This window comes from Ambystoma mexicanum, chromosome 7p (genome assembly GCF_040938575.1).
Source record: "Ambystoma mexicanum isolate Mex_15411 chromosome 7p, UKY_AmexF1_1, whole genome shotgun sequence".
NCBI classification, from domain to species: Eukaryota; Metazoa; Chordata; class Amphibia; order Caudata; family Ambystomatidae; genus Ambystoma; species Ambystoma mexicanum.
This window is the reverse complement of record NC_090939.1, coordinates 778347374-778371224: the sequence shown is the minus strand read 5'-3', so window position 1 is coordinate 778371224 and position 23851 is coordinate 778347374. Positions and strand designations below refer to the sequence as shown.

The 23851-nt window shown below is 49.9% G+C and overlaps 1 protein-coding gene across 1 annotated transcript in view; it reads left to right on the top strand.

Moving 5' to 3' along the window:
- C7PH2orf49 (chromosome 7p C2orf49 homolog) overlaps window positions 1-19184 on the top strand; it is a 256914-nt gene extending 237730 nt beyond the window's left edge. Inside the window, exon 4 of the mRNA XM_069636916.1 lies at window positions 16971-19184. Within this exon, the coding sequence (XP_069493017.1) occupies window positions 16971-17027 (57 nt within the window). The 3' untranslated portion in view covers window positions 17028-19184. The remainder of the gene's footprint in view (window positions 1-16970) is intronic.
- The last annotated feature ends 4667 nt before the right edge of the window (window positions 19185-23851 follow it).

Sequence of the window (23851 nt, the reverse complement as noted above, 5' to 3'; positions counted from 1 at the left end):
GATGGAGATTGGGTGATAGTTAGCTGGGCAGGAGAGGTCGACAGAGGGTTTCTTAAGAAGAGGGTGCCCAAGGGAGTGCTTCAGGGGGGGGATGGGAAGACTCCAGTGGCGAAGGGGTGATTGAAGAAATCAGCCAGGGCAGGAGCCAGGGAGTCGATGTGGTCCTTGATAGTTTTGGAGGAACAGGGGTGAACCTGTTTCGACGAGACTTTCATAGATCGGACTTGTCTAGAAACCTTGTTCGTAGAGAAAAGGGGAAAGGCAGAGAAGGAGGGAGGGGAGGCTGCAGAAGGTCCAGAGGAAGAGCAGGGAATAGAGGGAGGGAGGCGATAGGAGGAGAGTGAGAACAGGATGTCCTGAGTTTTTTAAATGAAGTGAGAAGCCAGTGCCGTGCAGAGGGCCTGGGAAGGGACAGGAGAGGTAGAGACTGCGGCAGGATTGGCCAGTTCTTTGAAGATTTTAAAGAGTTCAGCCGAGTTGTTAGATACCGCAGAGATGCAGGCTTGGATGTGAGCACTCTTCTTGGTGAGGACGGAGAGCCGGTAATGCCTTTGCAGCAGGCCGGTTTGTCAGAGAATGAACATGAAGCACGCCATTTCCTCTCGGCCACCCTGCACTTGCATTTTAGGGTGACGAGGTCTGAGTCATACCAGGAGTTACACTTGACTTTGGGCCTCAGGCGGATTCTCATGACAGGGGCAAGAGTATCAGATATAGAAAAGTGGAGAGGGAGCCGAGTCAGGGGGAGGAGGAGGTGAGAAGGTGGCGGGCGAAAGCATCAACTGACACACGCTTCATGGGTCGGATGACCGAGAAGGTGGGTGGCAGTGATGGAGGTGGCTTGGTCTGAGGAGTAGGGAGGGTGAGGTGGGAGGAGTGGAGAGAGGGACAGAGAGGGGAAGATCTGAGGAGATCAGAACATTGAGAGTGTGCCCTGCAGAATGAGTCGGGCCAGAGGGGAGAATGGTGAGTGAGAGAGTTTCAGAGGTCACGAAAGAGTCCGTGGGGGGACAGGAGGCATCCAGGTGGTTGTTGAAGTCTCCAAGAACGAGGAGTTGAGTGGTTGAGGCCCGAAGTGAGAAGGAGAGGTCCGCCCACTGAGAGAGGAAGGAAGAAATCTGACCAGGTGGCCGATAGATAGTAGCCACTGTAAGTGAGTAGCTAGGGGAGAGAGAGAGAGAGAGGCTGCAGATGAGGCATTCAAAAGAGGAGTAGGTCTGCATAGGAGTGACAGAGGCAGGAATCCACTCAGGGAAGATAAGGGCTACACCCCCACCAGAGCGGTTGGGCCTGGGTGCGGAGAGGATCTTGTAGCCGTCAGGTAGGAACGTGTCAAAGCTGCTGACAGAGCTGGCCGTGAACCATGTCTCAGTGAGACCGAGGACAATCGAGGTCAAGTTCTTCAAGAAAGCGGCAAATATCAGAGGAATGTTTGACAGCAGAGCGAGAGTTAAGAGTGACAATGTGGAGAAGGTTACTATCCTTGAAGGATTTCCGGGGAGGGGTACAGATCGGAGGTACACCCTGCGGAGGTGTAAGAGGACCCCGAGAGGGGCAGAGATGAAGGCAAGATAGCCAAGGAAAGGGGAGGAGGGGGGACAGCCAGAGAAGAAAGGAAGTTGATGAGGCGCAGGAAGCATCCATCAAAGAGGTGAAGGTTGGCCTGAGGGCCTTGGACCAAGACGGTACCATTAGAGTAAACATTAATGATGACCTTAGAGGAATGGAAGGAGGCCAGAGGGGCGTCCCAACGGGTGCCACCATTAATGGGAGAAGATGAGAAAGGAGACAGCACAGAGACCATACGAAGGGACATAAGTCAAGTGAAGGCACGACAAAGAGGATTTCGGTGAGAGTTTCCTTGGAAGAGGCACTGGTGTAGATGTGAGCGATAGGGAGGCCTGGGTTGGAGACCAGGATGTCCTTTTTAAACTTCTTCCTACCAGATTTAGTGAGGAGAGCAGGATAGTCAATAGAGAAGCAGTTGGAGAAGATAGCAGAGACAGAGCGCCATAGAGTAGGTGGTAGTGGAGGGGGAGAGACTGGCGAGAGTAGGCAGACAAGATAGCGAGCAGCAATCAGGTAGCGCAATAGGACAGACTCTCAGGGTTAAAGAGCTCACAAATGCTCAACTTTAGATCCAGTGACATGCCACCTAAATTTGAGAATCCTGAAGGGGGAGAAAAAGGCAGAGTTTTCACAGCGCAACATTTCTTAAATACTGAAACAGTGCGTATTACAACAACATGTGAGGAAGCCACCTAAGTTTGAGAATTCTGAAAGGGGTGAAAAAGCCCTGGTTTTCACAGTGCAAAATTTTTAAATACTGAAACAGTGCGTATTACAACATGTGAGGAAGCCACCTAAGTTTGAGAATTCTGAAAGGGGTGAAAAAGCCCTGGTTTTCACAGCGCAAAATGTTTAAATACTGAAACAGTGAGTATTACAACAACATGTAAGGGAGCCACCTAAGTTAGAGAATACTGAAAGGGGGGGGAGGCCTAGTTTTCACAGGGCAAAATCTGTTTTAAATGCTGATACAGTGCGTATTACAACAACACAGGGGGCAGCACATCCGTGTTTAAAAGGTGGGGTAGGCAGAGTGACTAGTGGGACTAACCAGTGGAGACTGGCAACTGGCGTCCCCTGCGGACACCTGCAGACACAACAGGAGCCCCAACCGTGGGAGCCGCCCTTTGCCTTAGGGGTCCTTAGCCGTGGGTCTCCCAGGCAGGGGGCTTCCCAGGAGGGTTAGTTAAGACCAGATGAGCACCCAATGGTGGGAGCGGAGGTGGGAAGGGCGGGAAGGGAGGTGGGAGGGAGTGGGCACCAGGAAGTGGCTGCTGGGGGAGCGGGAAAACCACACGCTCGAGGCGCCAACAATACAACACCAAAACACTGAATGTGGAGGCCCCGAGGACTGGGCTGGGATCTTACTAGCAAGCTGTAACTGCAGGCCATGGGCACAGAACTACTCGCACCCGCTTCGCTGGACAAAGGAAGCGAGCGGGGAGAGCAGCAGGTGAGTAGTGCAGAAGGACTAGCAGTATGCACCAATCAAAGGGGTGGAGGGGCAGGGAGGCGGGAGGGAGTGGGGACCAGGAAGTGGTTGCAGGGGGACAAAGGAAGCGAGCGTGGGGAGCAGTCGATGAGCAGAATTATGGACGAGTTCTAAAGGAGGCGAAGGACAAAGCTCCTGGTCACTAGTTCCTGTAAGCGGACCGTCGCAAAGCATATCACCAGTGCACTGCACTGGAAGCAGGTCTCCTACAGATCGTACCCCACATCACTGACCGCCGCCTCAGTGATCTTCATCGGTTGGCAGCCGCCGACGACAACGCTCACACTACGGCGGGTCACCCACGCCTCAAAAAAAGACGACCTCAAAGATCCAAAGCGTGCAATGCGCCTTCAATTGCTCCAGCTTCTGAATGGCCCGGCGATGCTGGGTAACCTGATGACCCTTTTAGGGAGTTTTCCAACCCCAACACTCATGACGAGAAGCCGGAAGAAAATGAACTGCCTCAGGACACTCCAGACACAGATGATTGGGATTCTATTCTCATCGAGAAGCAGAAGAAACGTGACTCACTGGGGCTGAGGGGGGTCCTCGCCTTCAGACGAAATCATATCTTTTCACTCCATCATGGCAAAGTCGGCATAGATCTTCAAAACACAAGTCGCCACAGAGGAGAAAGCATCAGTCCTCTGACTAGAGAGACAAAAGATGCTGCACCGTCGCCACAATACCAATATTAGAGACTATTTGGGATGCGGGTGAAAAAATCCTGGCCACTGCTCTTTTCACTCTAGCACTGTTGGCTAGACCAGGGAAAAAGTATAAAGCCTCAGACTCTGTGCCATTGTGTCTCAGAAGCCATCCTGAACCCGCATGACAGTGGCGGCGAGGAAAAACTGCAAACCGTGGCCTCTCACCTCACAGCTCCTCCCAATAGGGAGGGACGTAAACTAGAGGCGATGGGACATAAGGTCTCAACGGTGGCATTGTTGACGGTGCCGGCCAGCAACGCGATGGCCATAATGGCAAGGCTTGATAGAGAATTATGGCTCTGTATGTCCTGTCTCACTTAACGCCTTCCAGAGGAGTTTCAAGAAGAGGCCAAAGCCCTTATCACAGACAGCAAAGCGGTCTCGGATCACATTATCAACACCTCTGTGGACACCGCTCCTGCAGTTTCAGGCAAATGGCACACGGCACAGTTTTGAGATGCCAAGCCTGGTTGAAGGCCACAGGATTCTGGCCAGAGGTACAGGTCCAGATCCTAGACATGCCATTTGATGTGCAAGACCTATTTGGCCCGAAAATAGATTATCACTTAAAGGGCATCAAAGCCAACACTGAAAGGCCGATTAGCTCTTTAAGGACAAAGACCGGTGTCCTTTTCGCTCCTTTCGAAGTGCCAGCTCCAAGTACAGGTCATATGGCAGGTCTTTGCAGGGTCAAGTGTCCTCTTCAACCTCCTTCCAATCGGGAGGAAGATATCATCAAGGTTCCACCAGGAACCAGAACCAACGTGGCAAAAGGGGCTCAAGCCAGGGCAGGAACCAGGCCAAGAAGAACTGACTTGTACTTAGCGCGCCTTCCACATCACACCCCGGTGGGAGGACACGTTTCACAGCACCTCAATCATTGGTATACCATAACATCGACAAATGGGTGCTTCAGGTAATAAAAGGGGGACATACTATAGACTTTGTTCAACGACCACCACCTTGCCCACAGCCAAGAAAAAACATCATCCGGCTGCAACAGCTAAGCGTTGAAGCCGCCAAGCTTTTACTAAAGGCCGCCATAGAGCGGGTTCCACCTCTACAGCGGGGTGAAGGATTCTACTCCCACTTCTTTCTAGTAAGGAAGAAAAATGGCCAGTGGTGTCGGATACTAGATCTACGGGCCCTCACCAAGTTCTCATCTAAAATTGAAGATGACCTCCCTTTAACCTGTCCCTCCATGGCTTAAAAAGGGCAATTTCTTCGCTACCCTAGTCTTGGAGGACGCCTACTTCCATGTACCCATCCATCCCAAAGACAGTGCCTTCGGTTCACTGTCGGCTACCAACATTTCCAGTTCAAGGTGTGTCCTTTCGGACTAGAGTCCGCAGCAAGAGTGTTTACGAAATGCATTGCCCCAGTGACACTCACCTCAGGTGCTCTGGGGTACAGGTTTTTCTATACCTAGCAGACTGTCTAGTGAAAGGAAGCTCCCTGGAAACGGCGTCGGAGGCAGTGGGAAAAACGACCCTATTCCAAGACCTAGGGTTCGCGATCAACGAGGACAAATCTTCGCCACTACCCGCAAAGACAGCAATCTTTTTAGGAGCAGATTGTAACTCGTTCCCAGGGTTCACCCCTCTCCAGACAGAGTGGCCACAATGCAAAACCTCATTGCATGGTTCAAAGAGAGAACAAGCTCCACTGTCAGTCAATGCAAGTCCGTCCTGGGCATGATGTCCTCCGGTATTTTCCTCGTACCAAATTGCAGACTGAAGATGAGACCACTTCAGGAGGAGTTGGACAGCCAATGGGCTCAACACAGTGGATCGTGGGAGGACATTGTGCATCTCACGCCAAATTTCCACAAGGCTCTGGAATGGTGGGCCAAACCCACCTTCTACAGGGTTTACCCTTCCAGCTACCCATGTCCACTGTACTCTTGAGAACAGATGCCTCACTCTCGGGCTGTGGTTTCCATCTGGGCAATCTACAAGCCAGCAGGGTGTAGTCGCCAGCCGACTCCCGTCTGCACATAAATGTGCTGGAACTCGGGCCCATTCGATGGGCGCTAAAGTCCTTCCTACCGGTACTTTCCGGACAAATGGTGACAGTGCAGACGGACAACACCATGTCAATGCACTACAAAACGAACAGGGCAGCACCAAGTCATGCATCCTGTCGCTGGAAGCTTAACAACTCTGGAACTGGGAACTACACCACAAAATACACATGAGGGCAGAATATCTCCCCTCAAGTACAATGTGTTGGCAAACAAGCTCAGCCAACAATTCCTTCAATCCCACGAATGTGAAATCAACAACCGTGACCTGGGCAATTTATTCCCAAGGTGGGGAAAACTCACCATACACCTGTTTGCATTTCTTGTTTACCTGGGTTGCAATCAGTTTTCTTCGAGGTACCCGAAGATATACTCTTGGGGGACGTGTGCTAGACATGTTGAACGAGGAGCTTGAAGAGGGGAGATTGCCGGAATCCTTTAGAGAGGCAATTATCATCCCACTCCTTAAACCGGACAAACCTAGCAAAGATTGCGGGTCGTATCGACCGCTCTCCATGTTAAATCAAGATAGCAAGATTCTTGCGGCTGTGCTAGCGTCTAGATTGCAACAAGTCATAGGCAAGCTCATACACCCAGATCAAACCGGTTAGGTGCCACACAGACGTATAGCTGATAACCTGAGGAGGCTCCACCACGTTATAGAACAAGTGGAAGGGGACACCCCCAGGAAATGGCAATAGCCTCGCTGGACGCAGTGAAGGCCTTTGACTTGGTTAGATGACCCTGGCTGCTAGCAGCCTTGAAAGAATACGGCATAGGGCCAGGGTACCTATGATGGGCGAAACTGCTGTACAGCTCCCGACTCACCAGAGTCACGAAGGGCGCGATCATCTCAGACAGATGGCAGCTCAGTAGGGGCACCAGACAGGGATGCCATTGGTCCCAGATGCTGTATATCTTCGCACTAGAACCCTTGGCAATATATTTGAGACAGCAATATGAACCTGTGAGGATCTACACAAGGGGGGGGACTACACCTCATCTCGTTATATGCAGATGATATCTTACTATATTTAAGCTACCCAGAGGAAAACCTGCAATATGTCCTGGAAGTGATGGAGAGGTTCGCGTCGCTCTCCGGGATAGTTTTAAACTCCCCTAAAATCCAGACTGTTTCCCTTAGGCAGATATATAGGGACCCAGAGTAAAGACTTACCAGTTTTACAGATACCTTGGGAGACCAGCACCTTTAGATACCTGGTGATGAATATATACCACATGGTGGAGGATGAGCATAAACATAACACGGTAAGGGAAGTAGAAAACTTGGAGAAGAGCATGAGATTCTGGGCAAGGCTACCCCTGGCTATGATTGGGAGGGTAGCACTGTTGAAAATGGTGGCACTCCCCAGGCTATTACACTTCTTTGTTAATATCCCCTACATGATACCTAAGCGATTCTTTGGCAAATTACAGAGCTTATGTCGGGGCTTCATATGGCACAATACCAGAAACAGGATAGCCCTAGGGAAGTTGCAAAACCCATACAACAAGGGGGGGGGGATTAAACTACCCGATTCTGAGATGTACTCCTAGCCAGCCAATTACAGCACATGGCCTGATGGCTAAGGGAAGACCCCACATCTGAGTTCAACTTGCTTCGGTCCGAATGTGCCCCGTTCTTCCTGAAGGAAATATTTTGGGTGCCTAACATAGAATTGAAAGGGAGAGCGTGGCTGCTGGGCCTGGGATGGAGCATGTGGCACAGGGCCTGCCGGGCACTCGAAAACCTGTCTCTGTGCTCCCCCCAGGTGCCGTTAGTGGTGCTGAAGGGAGTAGATGAACAATTGCACAAGTCGATCAGGAAGCACTGGGAAACCGTGGGCATAGCTACAGTGGGAGACCTATGGCAAGAGGGACGAGCCATAGAATTTGATTAACTAAATGAGAGAACAGGAGTACACCATGGTTAATACTGGCATGGAGACTCCTTAAGCTATGCTGCAAGGGTCCACCCTAGATGGGCCAGAGGAACAGAATTCCTCTAGGGATACAGAAGACAACAAATCTGTCACCACGCCAAGTGGTAGAGTAGGCTTGAGTTGAGGGGAGGGGAGAGGGGAGGGTGGACAAGACAAAACAAAGTGAATGTGTTATAATATGTTGGAGAGTTGTCATTTGGTTTCTTGTTCTTTGTGTTGTTAAATAATAAAAACATTTAAAAAAATATATATTTCTAGCATATATTTGAGGGGAGGGGGTCCTCCGACATATTCCATATCTATGACATGTAATCACCACAGCTGTGCTGCTTTGGAAAATCTTCGGCGCCTGTTTCGATGACGTCGATACGCAGCCCTCGAGGACCTCCTCCGACAGCCGACATCACTGGATGTTATAAGTAGGACGCACGACGCCCATAGCCTCAGTTCCGTTTTTTCCGCAAACGTGTTCGCTTCGGAGATCTCGGCGCGCCTCGACTCTTTGGAGTTTCTGTTCTTTCTCGGTTCTTTGAACCTGTTCGCATTGTGAAGTATATTCTTCGTGAAGATGTCTACCTCGTCTTCCAACCCCACGTCCGGGCTTTAAAAAGTGCAGGGGTTGTGGGTCCAAGATGTCGGTGACGGACTCGCACAATGCCTGCCTCTGGTGCCTCGGGGAGGGCCATGACACGAATGACTGTGTCGACTGCCAGTCGCTCACGTCCAAAGCCTTGCGGGAGCGCAAGAAGAAGTTGTCGGTAGGTAAGGTCTCCAAGCCACGGAAGTCGAGGTCTGCGGGGCTTTCGACAGAGGATTCGAGGGGCGACTCTCCGCATCGTCGTCGGAAGTCCAGTGGGTCTCGGTCCCGGAGTGGGTCCCGCCACTCCTCTGCCTCTTTGAGCCACTCCCGGAAGCGCCGTCATCTGTCGCCTTCGCCATCCTTATCCGAGCACTCCGCCCATCGGCAGGTCACTTATCCCACCAAGCATGCGGAGGAATGGACTTCCTTCGGGAAGAAAATGTTAGCGATCGGTCGAGAGACACCGCTCGCACGCCTTCGGGCTCATGTGGTCGGCACGATTCGCGGGAGAGGTCCCGCTCGGACAAGGGGAATCGTTCTCGTCATGCCCGGTCCAGGTCCCGGTCCTCGATGCACTCGAGACCGTGTGCACCTCTGGTGTCTTCGAGGAAGACGTCGACGCCGGTGGCGCCGAGGTCGTCGACGGACTCTTTCGAGGCCCTGCCTCCGAAGAAGTCGTTGACGCCATTGGCGCCAAGGCTGTCGAGGGACACGCTCGGGGCTCCGGCCTCGAGGCCTGTGTCGACTCCATCGATGCTGTCGGCACCGCGTTTGGCGTCGACGCCGATTCACTCGATGCTCTCGACGCCTTTCGAGTCTGTTTCGACGGGGGTACCCCGGTGCTCGGTGGAACCCCCTAGAAAGGCTCTGGCCAAGGTCAAGCATGGCTTTGTTCCACATTCTGTGCCTTCTTACCGCCATCTTGAGTTTATTTCAGAGGTGGATGAGGGCTCGTATGATGGCATAGTTCCTAACACGGTGAGATGGCATGGTTCCTAATACAGTGCCAGACGAGATTCTCTCGGGCCATAGCCAAATTGAGGACCTGCGGCAGTCCCTGCAGGATGCCAGTGGTCTGGACACCTCTCCGGAGGTGGAGTTTTGTAGGCCTGACCCTGCCTTATGTCTAGGGTCACCGAGTACTTGGGATGGTCTGCTCCCCCAGGGGATTTTCTTCAGGATGACCTTACGGATATCCTCTAACAAGGTCCACCAACTGACCTGGGACTGCCGTTCCATATGGCTCGACAGAGGGGGGTGGCGGCGGCTTGGACTGCTCCAGAGAGTCTCCCGGCAGTGGGCAAGTCTTTGCCGTGAAAATACCACCCAGCAAGTAGCGACCCCTGCTACTTGACCAAGCACCCCACTCCGGAGAGTTTGGTGGTGCAGGCGGCTACGGCCCCGGCAAAGCAGGTGTCGTATCCTACCATCCCTCCTGATAGGGACGACAAGCGTTTTGACGGCTGGGCGAAGAAAGTGTTTTCTTCAGGGGGTATGGTGCTTCAGGCGGCCAACTCCGTATGTGCCTTGTCATGTTTCACACGCACTCTGTGGAACTATTTCCTTAGTGGCTGAACATATTCCCAAAGGGGACGAACGGGATGGTTTCCTTGCCATGGTTCAGGATAGCAAGGATGCCATGTGTGAGGCCGTTCAGTCGGGTTTGGACATGGCAGATTGCGTCAGCCGGTCCATGGCGGCGAGCACCGCGATACGCAGGTTTACGTGGTTGCGGACGTCAGGGTTTGCTCCTGATGTGCAGGCCCGGCTCCTCAACATGCCCTTTGACGGGGAACATCCTTTTGGCAGCAAGACTGACGAGAGCCTTGAGAGGTTGCAGACCTCCAAAGCTGCAGCGAAGTCGTTGGGCGCTGGAGTTCGCCAACCTCCGCCTTTTCGTCCTAGGGGACAGCAATGGAGGGGAGGTTCCTTTCTCGGCCTCAAGGATGCTTATTTTCATGTGCCGATACATCCAAAGCACAAGAAGTACCTAAGGTTCGCGGTTGGCGACTCGCACTTTCAGCTTCGGGTCCTGCCGTTCGGATTGACCTCCGCCCCGAGGGTCTTCACCAAGCTCATGGTAGTGGTGGCAGCGCACCTCAGGAAAGGGGGGATTCACGTCTACCTCTAACTGGACGATAGGTTGATCAGGGCGTGCTCTCCCGAGCAAGTCCTGGATCATCTGTTAGTCACCTGCCACTCCCTCCACAAGCTGGGCTTCTCCCTCAACTTAAAGAAGTCCCATTTGACACCAACTCGGAGGCTCCAGTACATCGGAGCTGTGCTCGACACGTCCCTGGGGCAGTGTTTTCCTCCCCAGGTGAGGGCTCATCACATTCAGCAGATGGTGCACAAGTTTCAGCTTGCCCAGAGTCTCCCAGCGTTTGAGTTCTTGAGATTGCTCGGCCTCATGGCATCCTGCATTCTTCTGGTGCCGGAGGCCAGGTTTCGGAAGAGATCTTTGCAATGGGCACTCAAGCTCCAGTGGCCTCAGTCCTCCGGCAGGTTGTCGGACCCTGTTCAGATGCCGTCCTCGGTCGCCCAGGAACTTCTGTGGTGGACTGTCGAAGACAATCTGATGAGGGGGGCTCCATTTTGGCTACCCTGGCCGGAGGTGACGATTGTGACGGGCGCATCCCTCACGGGATGGGGAGCTCATGCCAACGAGTTGACAGCGGTCGTTGGTCTCAGTTGGAGTCCTGACTCCATATCAATCTGTTGGAGCTGAGGGCCGTCAGACTAGCCCTGAAGGCTTGAATGTCCTGATCCTGATGGACAACACAGTGGCCATGAACTACCTCAACAAAAAGGGGGGGGGGCAGGGTCACTTCCTCTGCGCAGGTAGGCGATGTAGCTCTGGTTCTTGGCAATCCAGCAGGAAGTTTAGATCTCGGCAGTTCATCTGGCCGGAGACGAAAACGGGACAGTGGACGCTCTGAGCAGGCAGAGCGCGATGTCTCTCGAGTGGGAGTTGGCTCAGGAGATTCTCCTGGAGATCTTTGCCCTTTGGGGGGGGCCTCAAGCGGATATCTTCGCCGCCAGTGTCAACCGGAAGTGCGAGAGGTTCTGCTCGTGGGAATTTCCTCCAAAAGGAGCCTTAGGTGCCGCGTTCGTGGTGGATTGGTCATTCCCACTGCTGTACGCATTTCCACCAGTCCCCGTCATCCCGCGAGTACTGCAGAGGTTACGGAGGTTCGGTTCCCGGATGATCCTCATTGCTCTGGTGTGGGCCCGGAGGACGTGGTACCCGGACCTTCTCGACTTGTCCATTTGCCCTCCACATCGTCTTCCCTACCGAGACAATCTTCTCTCACGGGAGGGGGATCAGGTTCTCCATCCAGAGGTCAGATCCTTCAACCTTCACGCTTGGTTTCTGAAAGGTTGAGGTATAAGGATTGGGACCTCCCTGAAGACGTGATGGAGGTGTTGCTCTCGGCCAGACAGCCAGCAACAAAGTCCCTGTACCGTTGGCGTAAGTTCTGCGACTGGTGCAGGGATCCTTTTGCATGCGACATTCCCATGGTTCTGTCTTTTTTGCTTTCTTTGGCCCACAGGGGCTTGCAAGTGGGTACCGTTAAAGGTTACCTGGTGGCGCTGTCCATATTTAAGCGCTCGTCTGAAGAGTGTTCCTATTTTAAAATTCCTTTAATTTCTCAGTTTCTGAAAGGGCTCACTAATGTGTTCCTTCACCTTTCCAGGTGCCTGGTTGGGATTTGAACCTTCTTCTCAAGTTTCTGATGGGTGCTCTGTTTGAGCCTTTGCATTCATGCCCTTTGAGACTGTTAACTCTTAAAACTGTATTTTTGGTTGCGGTCACTTCCGCTCGCTGAGTGAGTTACAGGCACTTTCAGTTAAGCCACTCTTCACTGTGTTTCATAAGGACAGGGTTGTCCTTAGTTTGTCCTTCCTTTCTTCCAAAGGTGGTGTCGGAATTTCATTTAGGCCAGAAGGTTGTTCTTCTGGCTTTTTATCCTCCTCCACATCCTGGTAAGGAAGAGGAGAGACTCCATAGGCTTGATCCTAGGAGAGCATTAAGCTTTTATATTTCACGAATGTCCCGGGTCAGAGTGGACGATCAACTCTTCATTGGTTACGCTGGAAAGCATTTAGGACAAGCTGTGACGAAACAGAGTTTGTCTCGCTGGATTATTCTGGCTATTTCTGAGTGTTATCGCTTGGCGGGTAAGGACCCACCGGTCGACTTGCGTGCCCATTCTACCAGGGGTATGGCTGTCTCTACTGCCCTACAGAGTGGTGTTTCTATTCGTAAAATCTGTGATGCAGCCACCTGGGCTTCGGTACACACGTTTGTACGTCACTACTCCCTCGATTCCATCCGTGGGCAGGATCTGGCCTTTGGCAAAGCGGTCCTTTACTCCGCAATTTGATTGGGCATTCTAAATTTGTTTTCTAAATTCTTTTCCCACCTCCTTGCATTGGTACTGCTTTGGGAGTCTGTCATAGATATGGAATACATTGGAGGACCCAATCCCCTCGAAGAACAAGTTACTCTCTTACCTGGTAACTTTCTTTCGATGGGATGGTCCGACGGCGTATTCCATATCGCTCCCTCCCTGCCTTCCCCGCTACAGAATTTCTTATGCGATTACAGCTTACGTTTCCGCAAGGCTTTGTGTGTCAGACTGGCAGAAGACTGGTGCCACACGTTCTGGGAAAAAACTACAACTGAGGCTACGGGCGTCATGCGTCCTACTTATAACATCCAGTGCTGTCGGCCGTCGGAGGAGGTCCGCGAGGGCGGCGTATCGACGCAGGACGCAGACGCCGAAGATTATCCGAAGCAGCACAGCTGTGGTGATTACATGTCATAGATATGAAATACGTCGTCGGACCATCCTATCGAAAGAACGTTACCAGGTAAGAGAGTAACTTGCTCTTTGCAGCAAAATCCCACAGGAAAAAAATAAATGTGATGAATTCTACTTCGATAAAAAAATACTCTACCAAATCACACAGAACCAAATTGCCCTATGCAAGACCAGTAATTATTATGACTGTTAGAAGCTCAAGATACTAGTGCCCACCCATCCGCCTTTTGATTATTTTTATTTTGCGCAAACCTAACCGTTGGGCAACAAAGGGAACAAAGCACACAACAATGCACCCAAATATATACAAAACGTTATTTTCTTTTGGTTTTTTTTTGGGGTCCTTGTCTTAAGAATTGTCTTGGAGACCATACGTTTTTTAAGCTCCTTATGAAACATTGAAAAGGAGCCAAACGAAGAGAAGCTGTAAGATTTCTCTGCTCTGGGAATCACAAGGCAGAGATTGTTTATTGGGGTGGCTTTTGTCACCCCCATATATTTTATCAATAGGTTCTTTAAGAACAGAAAACATGACTTCATGGTGGACTGCATCGCCAACATTGGTTATTTTCAGTAGATCATCAAGTAAGAAGAGTAGCAGTGTAAAACTGACAGAACCAAGACTGGGTGAAGAAGTCAGTGCTGCGTCTATTTAATCCTTTAACTGGGTCAAGACTACCTGTTTTAGGATTTTGCCTAGAAGTGGAGGCTGGTATTCGATCTAAGATTAGAATAATTATCAAAATCCAATGATGGTTTCTTTAGATTTGTGGTGATAAGGTCCATTTATTTTTTATTTTTTTAGGTAAAGCTGCCCTGGATCAACGAGGATTGAATTACTTTTTAGTATGCAGACATGCAAGATGTATTTCATTATTTCCCAAATCTAGAACAAAATCAAATCAGACTAAGAAGTCACTTAAGTGAATTGAAGATAGGGGACAAATCTTAAGCGACTAAGGGAGCTCCAAGTTTAATCGTGGAGAGAATAACAGTGTTTCAATGGCACTCGTTTTGTTTGAACGTTTAACAGGCCAGTCCAAGGGATCAGGGACTGAGCAAAAAAAGAAAAAGCAACCAGCAAAGATGTCTCAACAGACTCCTTTCTGGTGGCCACCACTTACCAGTGGCACCTTCACATACCAGAGCCCTGCAGCTTTCTTTCCATCTACCATCTTATCCACAGCGAGTGCGTCAGCAGTCCATCACACCACCGTCAACTGACCCCAGAAACACTCTTTCTTGTGTCCCTGAAAGCTGCATTGCGTCTCCTTTACCACTGACGTATAGGTCACAGAATCACCTTCTGGGATAATTAAGGTGATCTCCTGCATCCTTTCGGTCCCCACAGCATCTTTGTTGCAAAGATATGGTAACGTATGTCAAATCAGGCTACTTGCCCTCTCTGGAGCCCATACCTTCTCCTCTGTCACTTGTGGCCTATGCACATGCCTTGTCTTGGTGCAGCTATATCCAGGCAGCTTTCTCCTCACCGCTGTCTTCAGAGGGGACTAAGGAGAGCACCAGTGGAGTAACTTTGTTGAAAATGTTGGGAGGGATTTGACATCTAAAGGAACCCCCCTGCCAAATGAGGGGGACAAAAATGGTGTGCTACGAAAGTTGGGGGGGGGGGTGGGACAAACACCATTGTCCTCCCCATAAATTGATGCCCATAAGGAGCACCCTGTGTGTTTGGCCCTGCCTCCCCTTGCTAAAGGGCTCATAGCTGCAGTTGAGATGAGAACAGATCATCACACTGCCTACTTTATCGTAGTAGCACCTGGCATATGCCCATTGCTGACAGTACCTGGCATGCTATAACAGTGGCTGATGAATGATTGTGGCCGCTGGGGAACTTGAAGAAACAGTTTGCACTTGATAAGCACCTGGGCATATGACAAATACTTGGCAACACTGTAAACCTGTTCTCTATACAACTGCCAAAATGTGTTTGTTAATTCTTGTAGTAACTCGTCAGCTTATACGCCAGCAATGTTTCTGTGCCAAGTAAACCGTGTGCTAATTTCATGTGCATGACTTAACATTCAACCGAGTTTCAATGTCTCAAAATCACAGACGGTTTAAATTGAGATATGGTAGACCGCAGTAAGACCTGAAAGATATCCTTCCCAATGTGTTTTCACTTGCGTATGGGTATTGCTTGTGGTAGATATGTTATGCTTCCTCCTTTTTGGGTTTTTCGGGAGTTGTGATTTACTGAGTTTTCCTTAGTTGTATTGGTTGGTTCGGTTTTCAATTTAATTAAGCGATACCGGAAACTCCATTCTGGACAGAACAATTTTATTGAAAATAACAGCATCCTGAATTGGCGGCAATTCGGTTTTAGGCACATGCATGGGACAGAAATGGCATTGACTGACCTTAAATTCAACATTGCCAACATCATTGATAAAGGAAGACCTGCTCTTTTGCTGTTGGATCTTTCTGCAGCTTTTGTCCTGGTTGATCACTCTTTGTTGATCATCAGGTTAAGTGAACCGACACAGTGCTCTGATATGGCTGATCAGTAGATCCTGTCCTTCCTTGGTCCCAGGAGCGCCATAGTTGCAGTACAGAATGTAGTTCGGTCCCCACACTTGCCACTTGTGGTGTTCCACAGGGGTCTTGTATCTCCCCCTTTATTATTCAATGTTTGCATTATGCCACTGCTCACACTCCTGGATGGCTTTGGTGTTCAGCTGGTGAATTATGCAGATGATACACAAATAATCTTTGAGTTAACCGGCTGCCATAGTACAGACTCCTACATTATTAATCCTATATATATAACGCCATCCAAGATTTGATGATAAACTCACTTGCTCTTAATCCCGAAAAGATAGAACTCCTGATTTTGGCATCAGGACAAAGATTACAAAAACTGTCTCCGGAATACAAGACTTTTACAATAGCTGGTAATCAAATTCAGGTATCTAGTAAGGTAAAAACACTGAGTGTGGTATTGGATGCAGAACTGTCCAGGAAACCCCATGTTGCTACTGTCTGGGCTTCTTCTGGTTATGTTTCGAAATTATTGAACCATATTCGGCCATATATCTCACTAAAAAACAGGTCTCTCCTCACCACTTCTGTCGTCAATTCGCGCCTTAATTATTGCAATCATTTGTTGGTGGGGACTTCCAAGGCGAATCTTCAGTCGCTGCAGGTTGCCCAGAGCGGAGCTGTTTATGGGTTGTCTCATAGGGAACACGTTACTGATGCCAGACGTAGCCTACACTGGCTCATTGTCAAACAACGGATTATGCACAAGTTATTGTCCCTGACCAATAAATACGTTCACAATGAAGCTCCTCAATATCTTCTGAACCATCTCATCACCCTCCCAGCTGGTTGTAACTTGCGATCCAATGACCCACTAAAATGTATTCAACCAAGGTATAACTTAAAAACCTTTGGCGGTTCTATTTTCAATGTACAGGCTCCTTTGTACTGGAATAAACTTCTGTTTGAACTCAGGCATTCCAATTCCTGCTTGGAATTCAAGAAAAGTCTCAAAACACATTTGTTCAATCTTGACCCAGATTAAACATTTGTTCCTAAATCTCTACTGTTTCTGGTCTGCAGATTGACTGCTGAACCCCCTCTGGCTTTTCGTTTAAGTCCCGTCTCTGTTTTTTTTCTTAATGTGCGTTTTGAGGCCCACGGGCGAGTAGCGCTATATAAGAATTGCAAATAAATACATTGCTTTGAAATGCTTAGCAAATGATTGCCAGGTGATTGTTCAAGATTTTTAATGTCGGATGGTTATTGCACTTGTCATTTCACCATGCAAAGCTAATCTTTGTAATGTTCTTCTTTTACAGGATGAATCTAAACCATCAGGAGCAAAGAAAAAGATTCAGCATGTGACATGGCCATGAGATCTCTCCCTATGGTGCTCGCTGTGCAGTTATAAAGATGTACTTCAGGGTCGTTCAAGAGTCAACGTTTCCTGGCAGTATTTTCTTTTTTAAATAACATTTAACATGAATTTGAATAGTTGTAGATATTATTTTTAAAACCTTGTAATCTCCACAAAAAATGTGCCCATAAACCAATCAACTTTTTGTTCATTAACCCACGCCTACTGTTCTGTGTAATGTCACAACTATGGCTTACACACCTGCTGCTATGCTTTATCATTGGAACTCCTCACAGATTGGGTTGGAGTTTTCGATGTCCAAAATATTATCTGCTGGTAATATGATTGTGTGCTATCCTAGATGCCACTGGCTGAACCGTGCTCTTCAGTGTTGCTGTAAACGACACAAAAGGACATTGCCTAAATGAAGTCTAAACATATTTTCGACTTTCTCGGTTGTGTGCTTTATCCAGTGGACATATGCGCTGAAGTTCACCTCAAGATGTGTTCTGTACACGTTTTATTTCTTGCTTCTTCACTTAGTGCATACAACGGTGTTCAGCCTTTATAAGAAGCACTGCACTCCCCATGAGACATCACTCATCCAGTAATGCTTGCATTCTAGTGTGGAAACCACATCTAAGCTTAGGTCCCACACACATCCTGAGTAAGCTTTGTCCATGAACACGGGGTGCCTAAACATTTCAATTAGCAACTGCTTCAATTATCTGCTTATTGTAGCTAAAGATAAATCCACAGATTGTAAACGCTTTTTAATAGCTGGAATAGCTGGACGAGGTTTCTGAACACTCAACACATCTGTGATTGCTTGCCAACTAATGTGGACACGGAGAAGCCCTTCCCCCAACCTCCCTAATACACCTACTGTACCCCTTCCCTGGTTGGCAAGGTGACACCTGAAGAAACTGAAAACCATTATTCATGACTTTCCCTATTGTGTGTTGAAATAATAATTTGAAGGTGAAGAAATGGTTCTGTACATATTTCCTTTTTCAATGTTGAAGGCTGTTGGCAACATATGCATGAACCCGCAAGTTAGCTGTTCCACATTTATTTGGTGCAATGTACACCCACCTACCCATTGAATTGTAGTGGACTTTTTAAAGATCCTTTTCATTAACAGCATAAATCTTTCTGGAGCATTTTCCACACGTGCATAATGATAGTTTGATCTTAATGAAGCAGTCCTGGAAACTCAGTTGTATACTTGGTAACTTTCTTCAATGTAGAAAGGGATTTTTCATTTCTGTACACTCCCTTCTCAATTTCCGACCCTAGAGTTTCCGTAGTGTGGCATATGGTAGGTAGGATGTTGACTTGTTGTTCAGGATTAATGCATGACTGTGGACATTATTTTCTCAGCAGCTCATTCTCACTACACCTTAAAAATATTCAATATGGTTGAGAAAGTGGGATAGCTCGTGTTTCAGTCGGACTGTGGACTGTGTAGCAAGCAAAGTCGCTTCAACAATGATACCTTTCCCAAAAGTCTTCACGCTGGATAAAAATTCAAAATATAAAATGTGTGGGGGACCTGGCATGCGTGGGCTTCAATGTGACCATGTTCGAACGTTGTTCTCAATTCGTTCTGGTGCTGTATGCATGTCTCTACCAGCATTTTTGATTATTGGCATGAAAGTTGAAAATATTTAGCTTGCTGTAAAGCAGCCATGTTTACATTCTGATATTCCCCTGGTAAATAAAAAAAAATATTAAGGAGCGATAACGTAGACTGATTAAGCGTGAAGCTGTACATTTTCAGTATCATTGTTTAGCTTTGTTTCATTATATTCAGCCTTCTGCAAATTTCACAGATATGCAGTCTACGCTCTAGAAATTCAATTTACGAAAACATGATTTCAAATAACATAGAAAGTAATGCACAAGTCAGGGCGTTCCTGATCAGCTTTGTATGTAATACTTTACTTAACATTATGTAAATGAGTGCTGTTTCTATAAACCATCAAATGGCAACAACGGTTGGTTGGTTGCATGGTGACAGTGGTCTGTTTGTTTTTTTTTGGATTTTAATAAAAAGTGCAAGTTTTGTATGTAAAGTGTTCCACACAGTGTACAGTTTATATTTAAATACTTATCGAGCATAGATTCCTCTTTTGTAAATACGTTGTGCTAAATAAATTTAGTTTTCACTTTTTCATTTGTCCTGTTTTTTCAACAATAGTGACACTCAGATGAGAACATACGATTATAATGTGCCTGGTTGTGCTTTAGAAAACTTATTTTGTGAAATGTTTTGATGGTGTGAAGAATTGATTACTGCCTGGCAGAGGAGTATACGGATGAGTACGAGGCTAAAGCGTCCATTTAGCCTTCACGCATCTATAAACCAAGAGCCAACACAATCATAAAGGTAAAACGGGCGCAGTTTAGAGATTGACCTCCTTTTGGATTTTGTTGTAACGTGGGCCGCCGGGGGAAGGCTGTATTCTCAAGTGTGGTGTGAATGTTAGTAATTCAAACAGCAAAGTAGAACAGTCCAAAATAAAGGAATGTCTGATCAAGGTTCTATACATATATAATGTATTCAAACACACAATGTACAGTATTAACTAACTATAAAACCCTATCCACCCCTGTAGAATGAACACGGAATATGTAAAGTTCTCCAGCATGGGGTCTGGCATGGATTCACATGCTCATGAATATTCCCCGTCGTCAGGCTGGGAATCCTCGGTAAAGAAAAAAATCAGTTTTAGTTTCGTTTCTGAACTGTCTTTCTACTAGTAACCAATCACTGGTCTCTGGGTCATACTGCCCCCAGCCAATGACTGCCCTCTACCTAATCCCCTCCTCTGGCAGCCATCTTCAGATTTTTACCACACGTTCAAGTGTTGGGAGTCCTCGTGCTTTAGTTCTCGAGCTTTTACTGCGTTTTGCATTTTTTCGAAGAGTTTACTCTTATATTGTCCATCAGTCGAGCCTCAAGCTCCACCGATTCTACTTTCGATCAACGGGGACCCATTTTCGGAACTTTCAATGCCCCCCAAGGGCATCTTTTCATCGAGTTTCCACTTCTCAGAGGATTCCAGAAGACCTTGAGGCCTACCCCGCGTGGTCATGGCCCAGGACAAAGGAAGCATGACACCTGTTGGACCCAGGCTGTTTAGGAGCTTCCTTGGATGCAGGCTACAGAACGTCTTTGAGGATGAGCACTCTCGGTGCCTTTACTGCCTGCATAACGACAAATCGCACGTGAAGGACTGTGCATTTTGTAAGAACATGTCCAAACGGACTATGAGGGATCGTCGTACTCGACTCGCCAACTGGCTGGAGGGGAAGAGCCCAGCAGCAGGTGAGAAGAGGAAGAAGTCCGAGCGGTCTTCTAAGAACTTTGAGGGCGCTCCGGCGACGGGGGCCCAACAAAAGGCAAAGCACCGCGAGTCCGCGGGCACCGGGAGCCCCGATCCGTCGAGCTCCTCGGCTGCCAGGCAGGGCGCATGATCACCAACGCCATCAACCACGAGCCAACGCTCTGGCTCGGGGAAGAGGAAACTGGAGAACCCCGGTAAGCTTCGGGAGAAGTCCCGGTCGATCCCGACGGAGACAGCCGAGGGGGAGCAAGGCGGTGACCCTCCCCCAAGGTGAAGGCCTCAGGCGCGGCCAAAGTCGCGAAGGCCCTGACTCACCCGGCTAAGGCCTCGATCGAAGGAGTCGTGGTGGCCCTGGCAAAGCTTGCGGAGGCTATCCCAGTGGAGACTACCTCTGGGCTTAGAGTTTCCCTGCCACCGCAGAGGGAATCCTCATTTCAGCCTATCGATAAGACCCCGTGAAACCCTGGGTGGAGAAAGAGGGCGGCCCGGTAGCCATTACGGACACAGATACTACCTCTGAAAATGAACTGGCTGGCATTGCAAAGATCCTGGAGAAGAAGTTCGAGGAGGTCCGGTCCTACGGGAGGGATACTGACGAGGCGGACGAAGAAAGTGACGGCGGTGCCGATGAGGAACCGCGGGCCGTGGAGGGGATGGAGGATCCTACTCCCCAACAGTCGCTCCCGTCGCAACTGGTGCTTATGCCACAAGACAACTCAGGAGCGATCTTGATGGCTATTCGGGCCTTGTGTACGGAGATAAGGACGAGGTTGCCCTTACCCCCAGCGGACGATCCAGCAGAGCCTGGACCTTTTGGGAAGTCCACCGAGCAAGCAGAGGAGAACTCATCCCCCTCCTCCTTTACAGTCTTCACAGCCTTCACCTCCTTCCCCTCCTCCGAGGGATGAGACGGGAACAGAGACGGCAGGAGCAGATGACGGTGGTGATGACAGTATGGACCTTCCATCACCACCCGCTCAGGCCTCCCCTCCCGACGAAATTGGCTCCTTCCATGCCATGATCGCCAGGGCATCTGAGCTCTTCCAGCTCTGCCCCGAAGAGCAGAAGAAGGAAGGTTTCCTCTACCAACGGCGGGAGGCCAAGAGGAAGACTGTCCTCTCAGTCCCGTTACTGGACGACATCTGGGACGAGGGGCTGGTGCTCCTGAAGAACCCGTCCACGGCTCCTGCTCAGAGACTGGTACAAGAAGTAGTACTGGGTCCCGGACTCCGCCCGTTCTGCCTCCGGGCACAGCCTTCCCCGGATTCAGTCGTCTCCACGGCGGCCAAGAAGAAAGCGGCGGGGGCGACGATTTCAACTTCAACTTCCCCGCCAGACGGCGAGGGAAAGAAATGAGACGCCGTGGTGGGTCATCTCGTCGGCACGACTGTCATGCGCACTACTCCCGAGGAGCCAGGACTGGCCCAGCGCCCACGGAAGCAGACCCTTCTTCCACATCTCCAGACCCAGCAGACCCCTACAGCTGCCCTTTGGACCGTGTCCTGGCGCCTTTGGCGCCAGGCTCATAAAGGACTTCAGTCCCGGTGCCATAGGCGCCGGGCTCATATTGATAAACTGTGTAATAATGCTTGGGTGGACTTACCTGAGGCAGACCATGCTGCATACTTACCCAGAACAATCCAGTCTGGCTGAAGTCCCCAGCCATCAGGGCTGGGAGGAACTATTTTCTCTATTCAGGAACTCTTTTCTTACCTGGGTGGGGCCGGTGGAAGAACACACACCTGAAGCACTTCTCTGCTATTTAAACCACACCCGATGGAATACACGTGTTTCGCGTTATTCTGCATCAGCAGCAGGACGCTCACTGAGTCGGCTCCTGCATCCTGGCTCCTGACATGCCCGCCAGCACCCGGAACACCTGCAAACAGACAAGAAAAGAGAAGGCGAGCATTAGAAATTACTTACCGGAATCCGGCCTCAGCAATCCTACCTCCGACGATCCTGCAAAGGAAAGGTACAAGATTAGCAGCGCTTTAAAACGCTGGCAGCCGCGCCGCCTTGCCTTACCCATCCGTGGCCTCGCCGAACTCCACCGCGGCCACGACACCGGCAGCATCTCGGCACCTGAAAAAACAGAAAAAGACAATCATTAGAAGTAAGCAGTCGCTTTTCTTTCACTTACCTTCCTCCACCGCGGCTACGACGCCAGTTACATCCCAGCACCTGCATAAGAGGAATACATGGTGAGCACTAACTAAGCATGGAGAACACATACTCCCCAAGAGACTTACCAGCTTTAGGTTTCTGGGCCCCGGCTCCTGTGGAGAAAAGACACTCATACTTACGGCTACCGTAGGAGAGGCGAAGGACACAGTGTCCGCAACTATTTCCCATCCAGTGACCTAACTGGATTCTACGCACCCCTGCACCTGAAGCAGGATGGAGAGCTCATCTTTACAATACCTAAGGTGAGAGCTCGCAGAAACCAAGTTGGGGGTCAAGAAGAGTGAGAAACGGGAGATTGGTGGGAACACATATCCACCCCAGCTGGTAATCAATCCCTTTTCTTCCACCTGCAGAAAACTTACTCTACAAGCCAGGCAATCCAAATTCGGAGGCCCCGTCCAGAGCATCTTCCGGGCCCTGCGCCTCACGATAGAAGAAACGGTAGCAGTCCAGTTCGGGTCAGCGTCTCTGTGGGAATCAGGTGAGCGTTACACGACAAAGCGGCCCTTGCGAATATGGCACGCTACGACACGGAGCTGTGGTTTAAGATAGCTCCCCTGCTGGACTTCCTCCCGGACGACAAGAGGGCTGAGGCCCTGTAAATTCTATAGTTACGCGAGGTGGCTTCGGACCACGCCATTACAGTGGCCACAGACATCGCTGACACTGGTTTTCGCCAGATGGGCAACAGCGTTTGCCCTCGCCAGCGTGGCTGGCTCAAGGCCACCGACTTCCGCCAGGACGTGCAGACCAGGGATCTGGACATGCCCTTCGATGGGAACAACCTGTTCGGCAAGACAGTGGACGAGTCACTGCAGGCCATCAAGGCGGACACCGAGGCGGCTCGGGCCTTGGGTGTTCTTCATCAACGACGGCCGTCCTTTCGGAACTCCGGAGGCAAGCAAGGTGCCTCCAAAGGCTTCGCCAGCGGTTCCTTGTCGTAGCGCCAAGCGGCCTGCTCCTCGTTGCAGGAAGCCTACAGAGGACGCGGCAAGACAGGAGGATCTCGTCGTCAAGGAGGCCAAGGCGGCAAGACGACGGCCAAGCAGGACTGAACCGGCCGTAGCGTCTGGCCCCCACCTAAGCACCCCGGTGGGAGGCCGCCTGGCGAAATTCATCAGCGTGTGAGTCAATCTCCACTGACCGTTGGGTGCTAGATGCCCTGGCCCGCGTGGCATTTCAGAGAAGGTGCCCCTTTAGACCATCCGTGGCCAGGAAGGAAAACCATGTCCCACAACTACTTCTGGAGGTATGAGCGATGCTAAGGAAGGGAGCCATAGAACTTGTCCCAAAAAGACTCCGG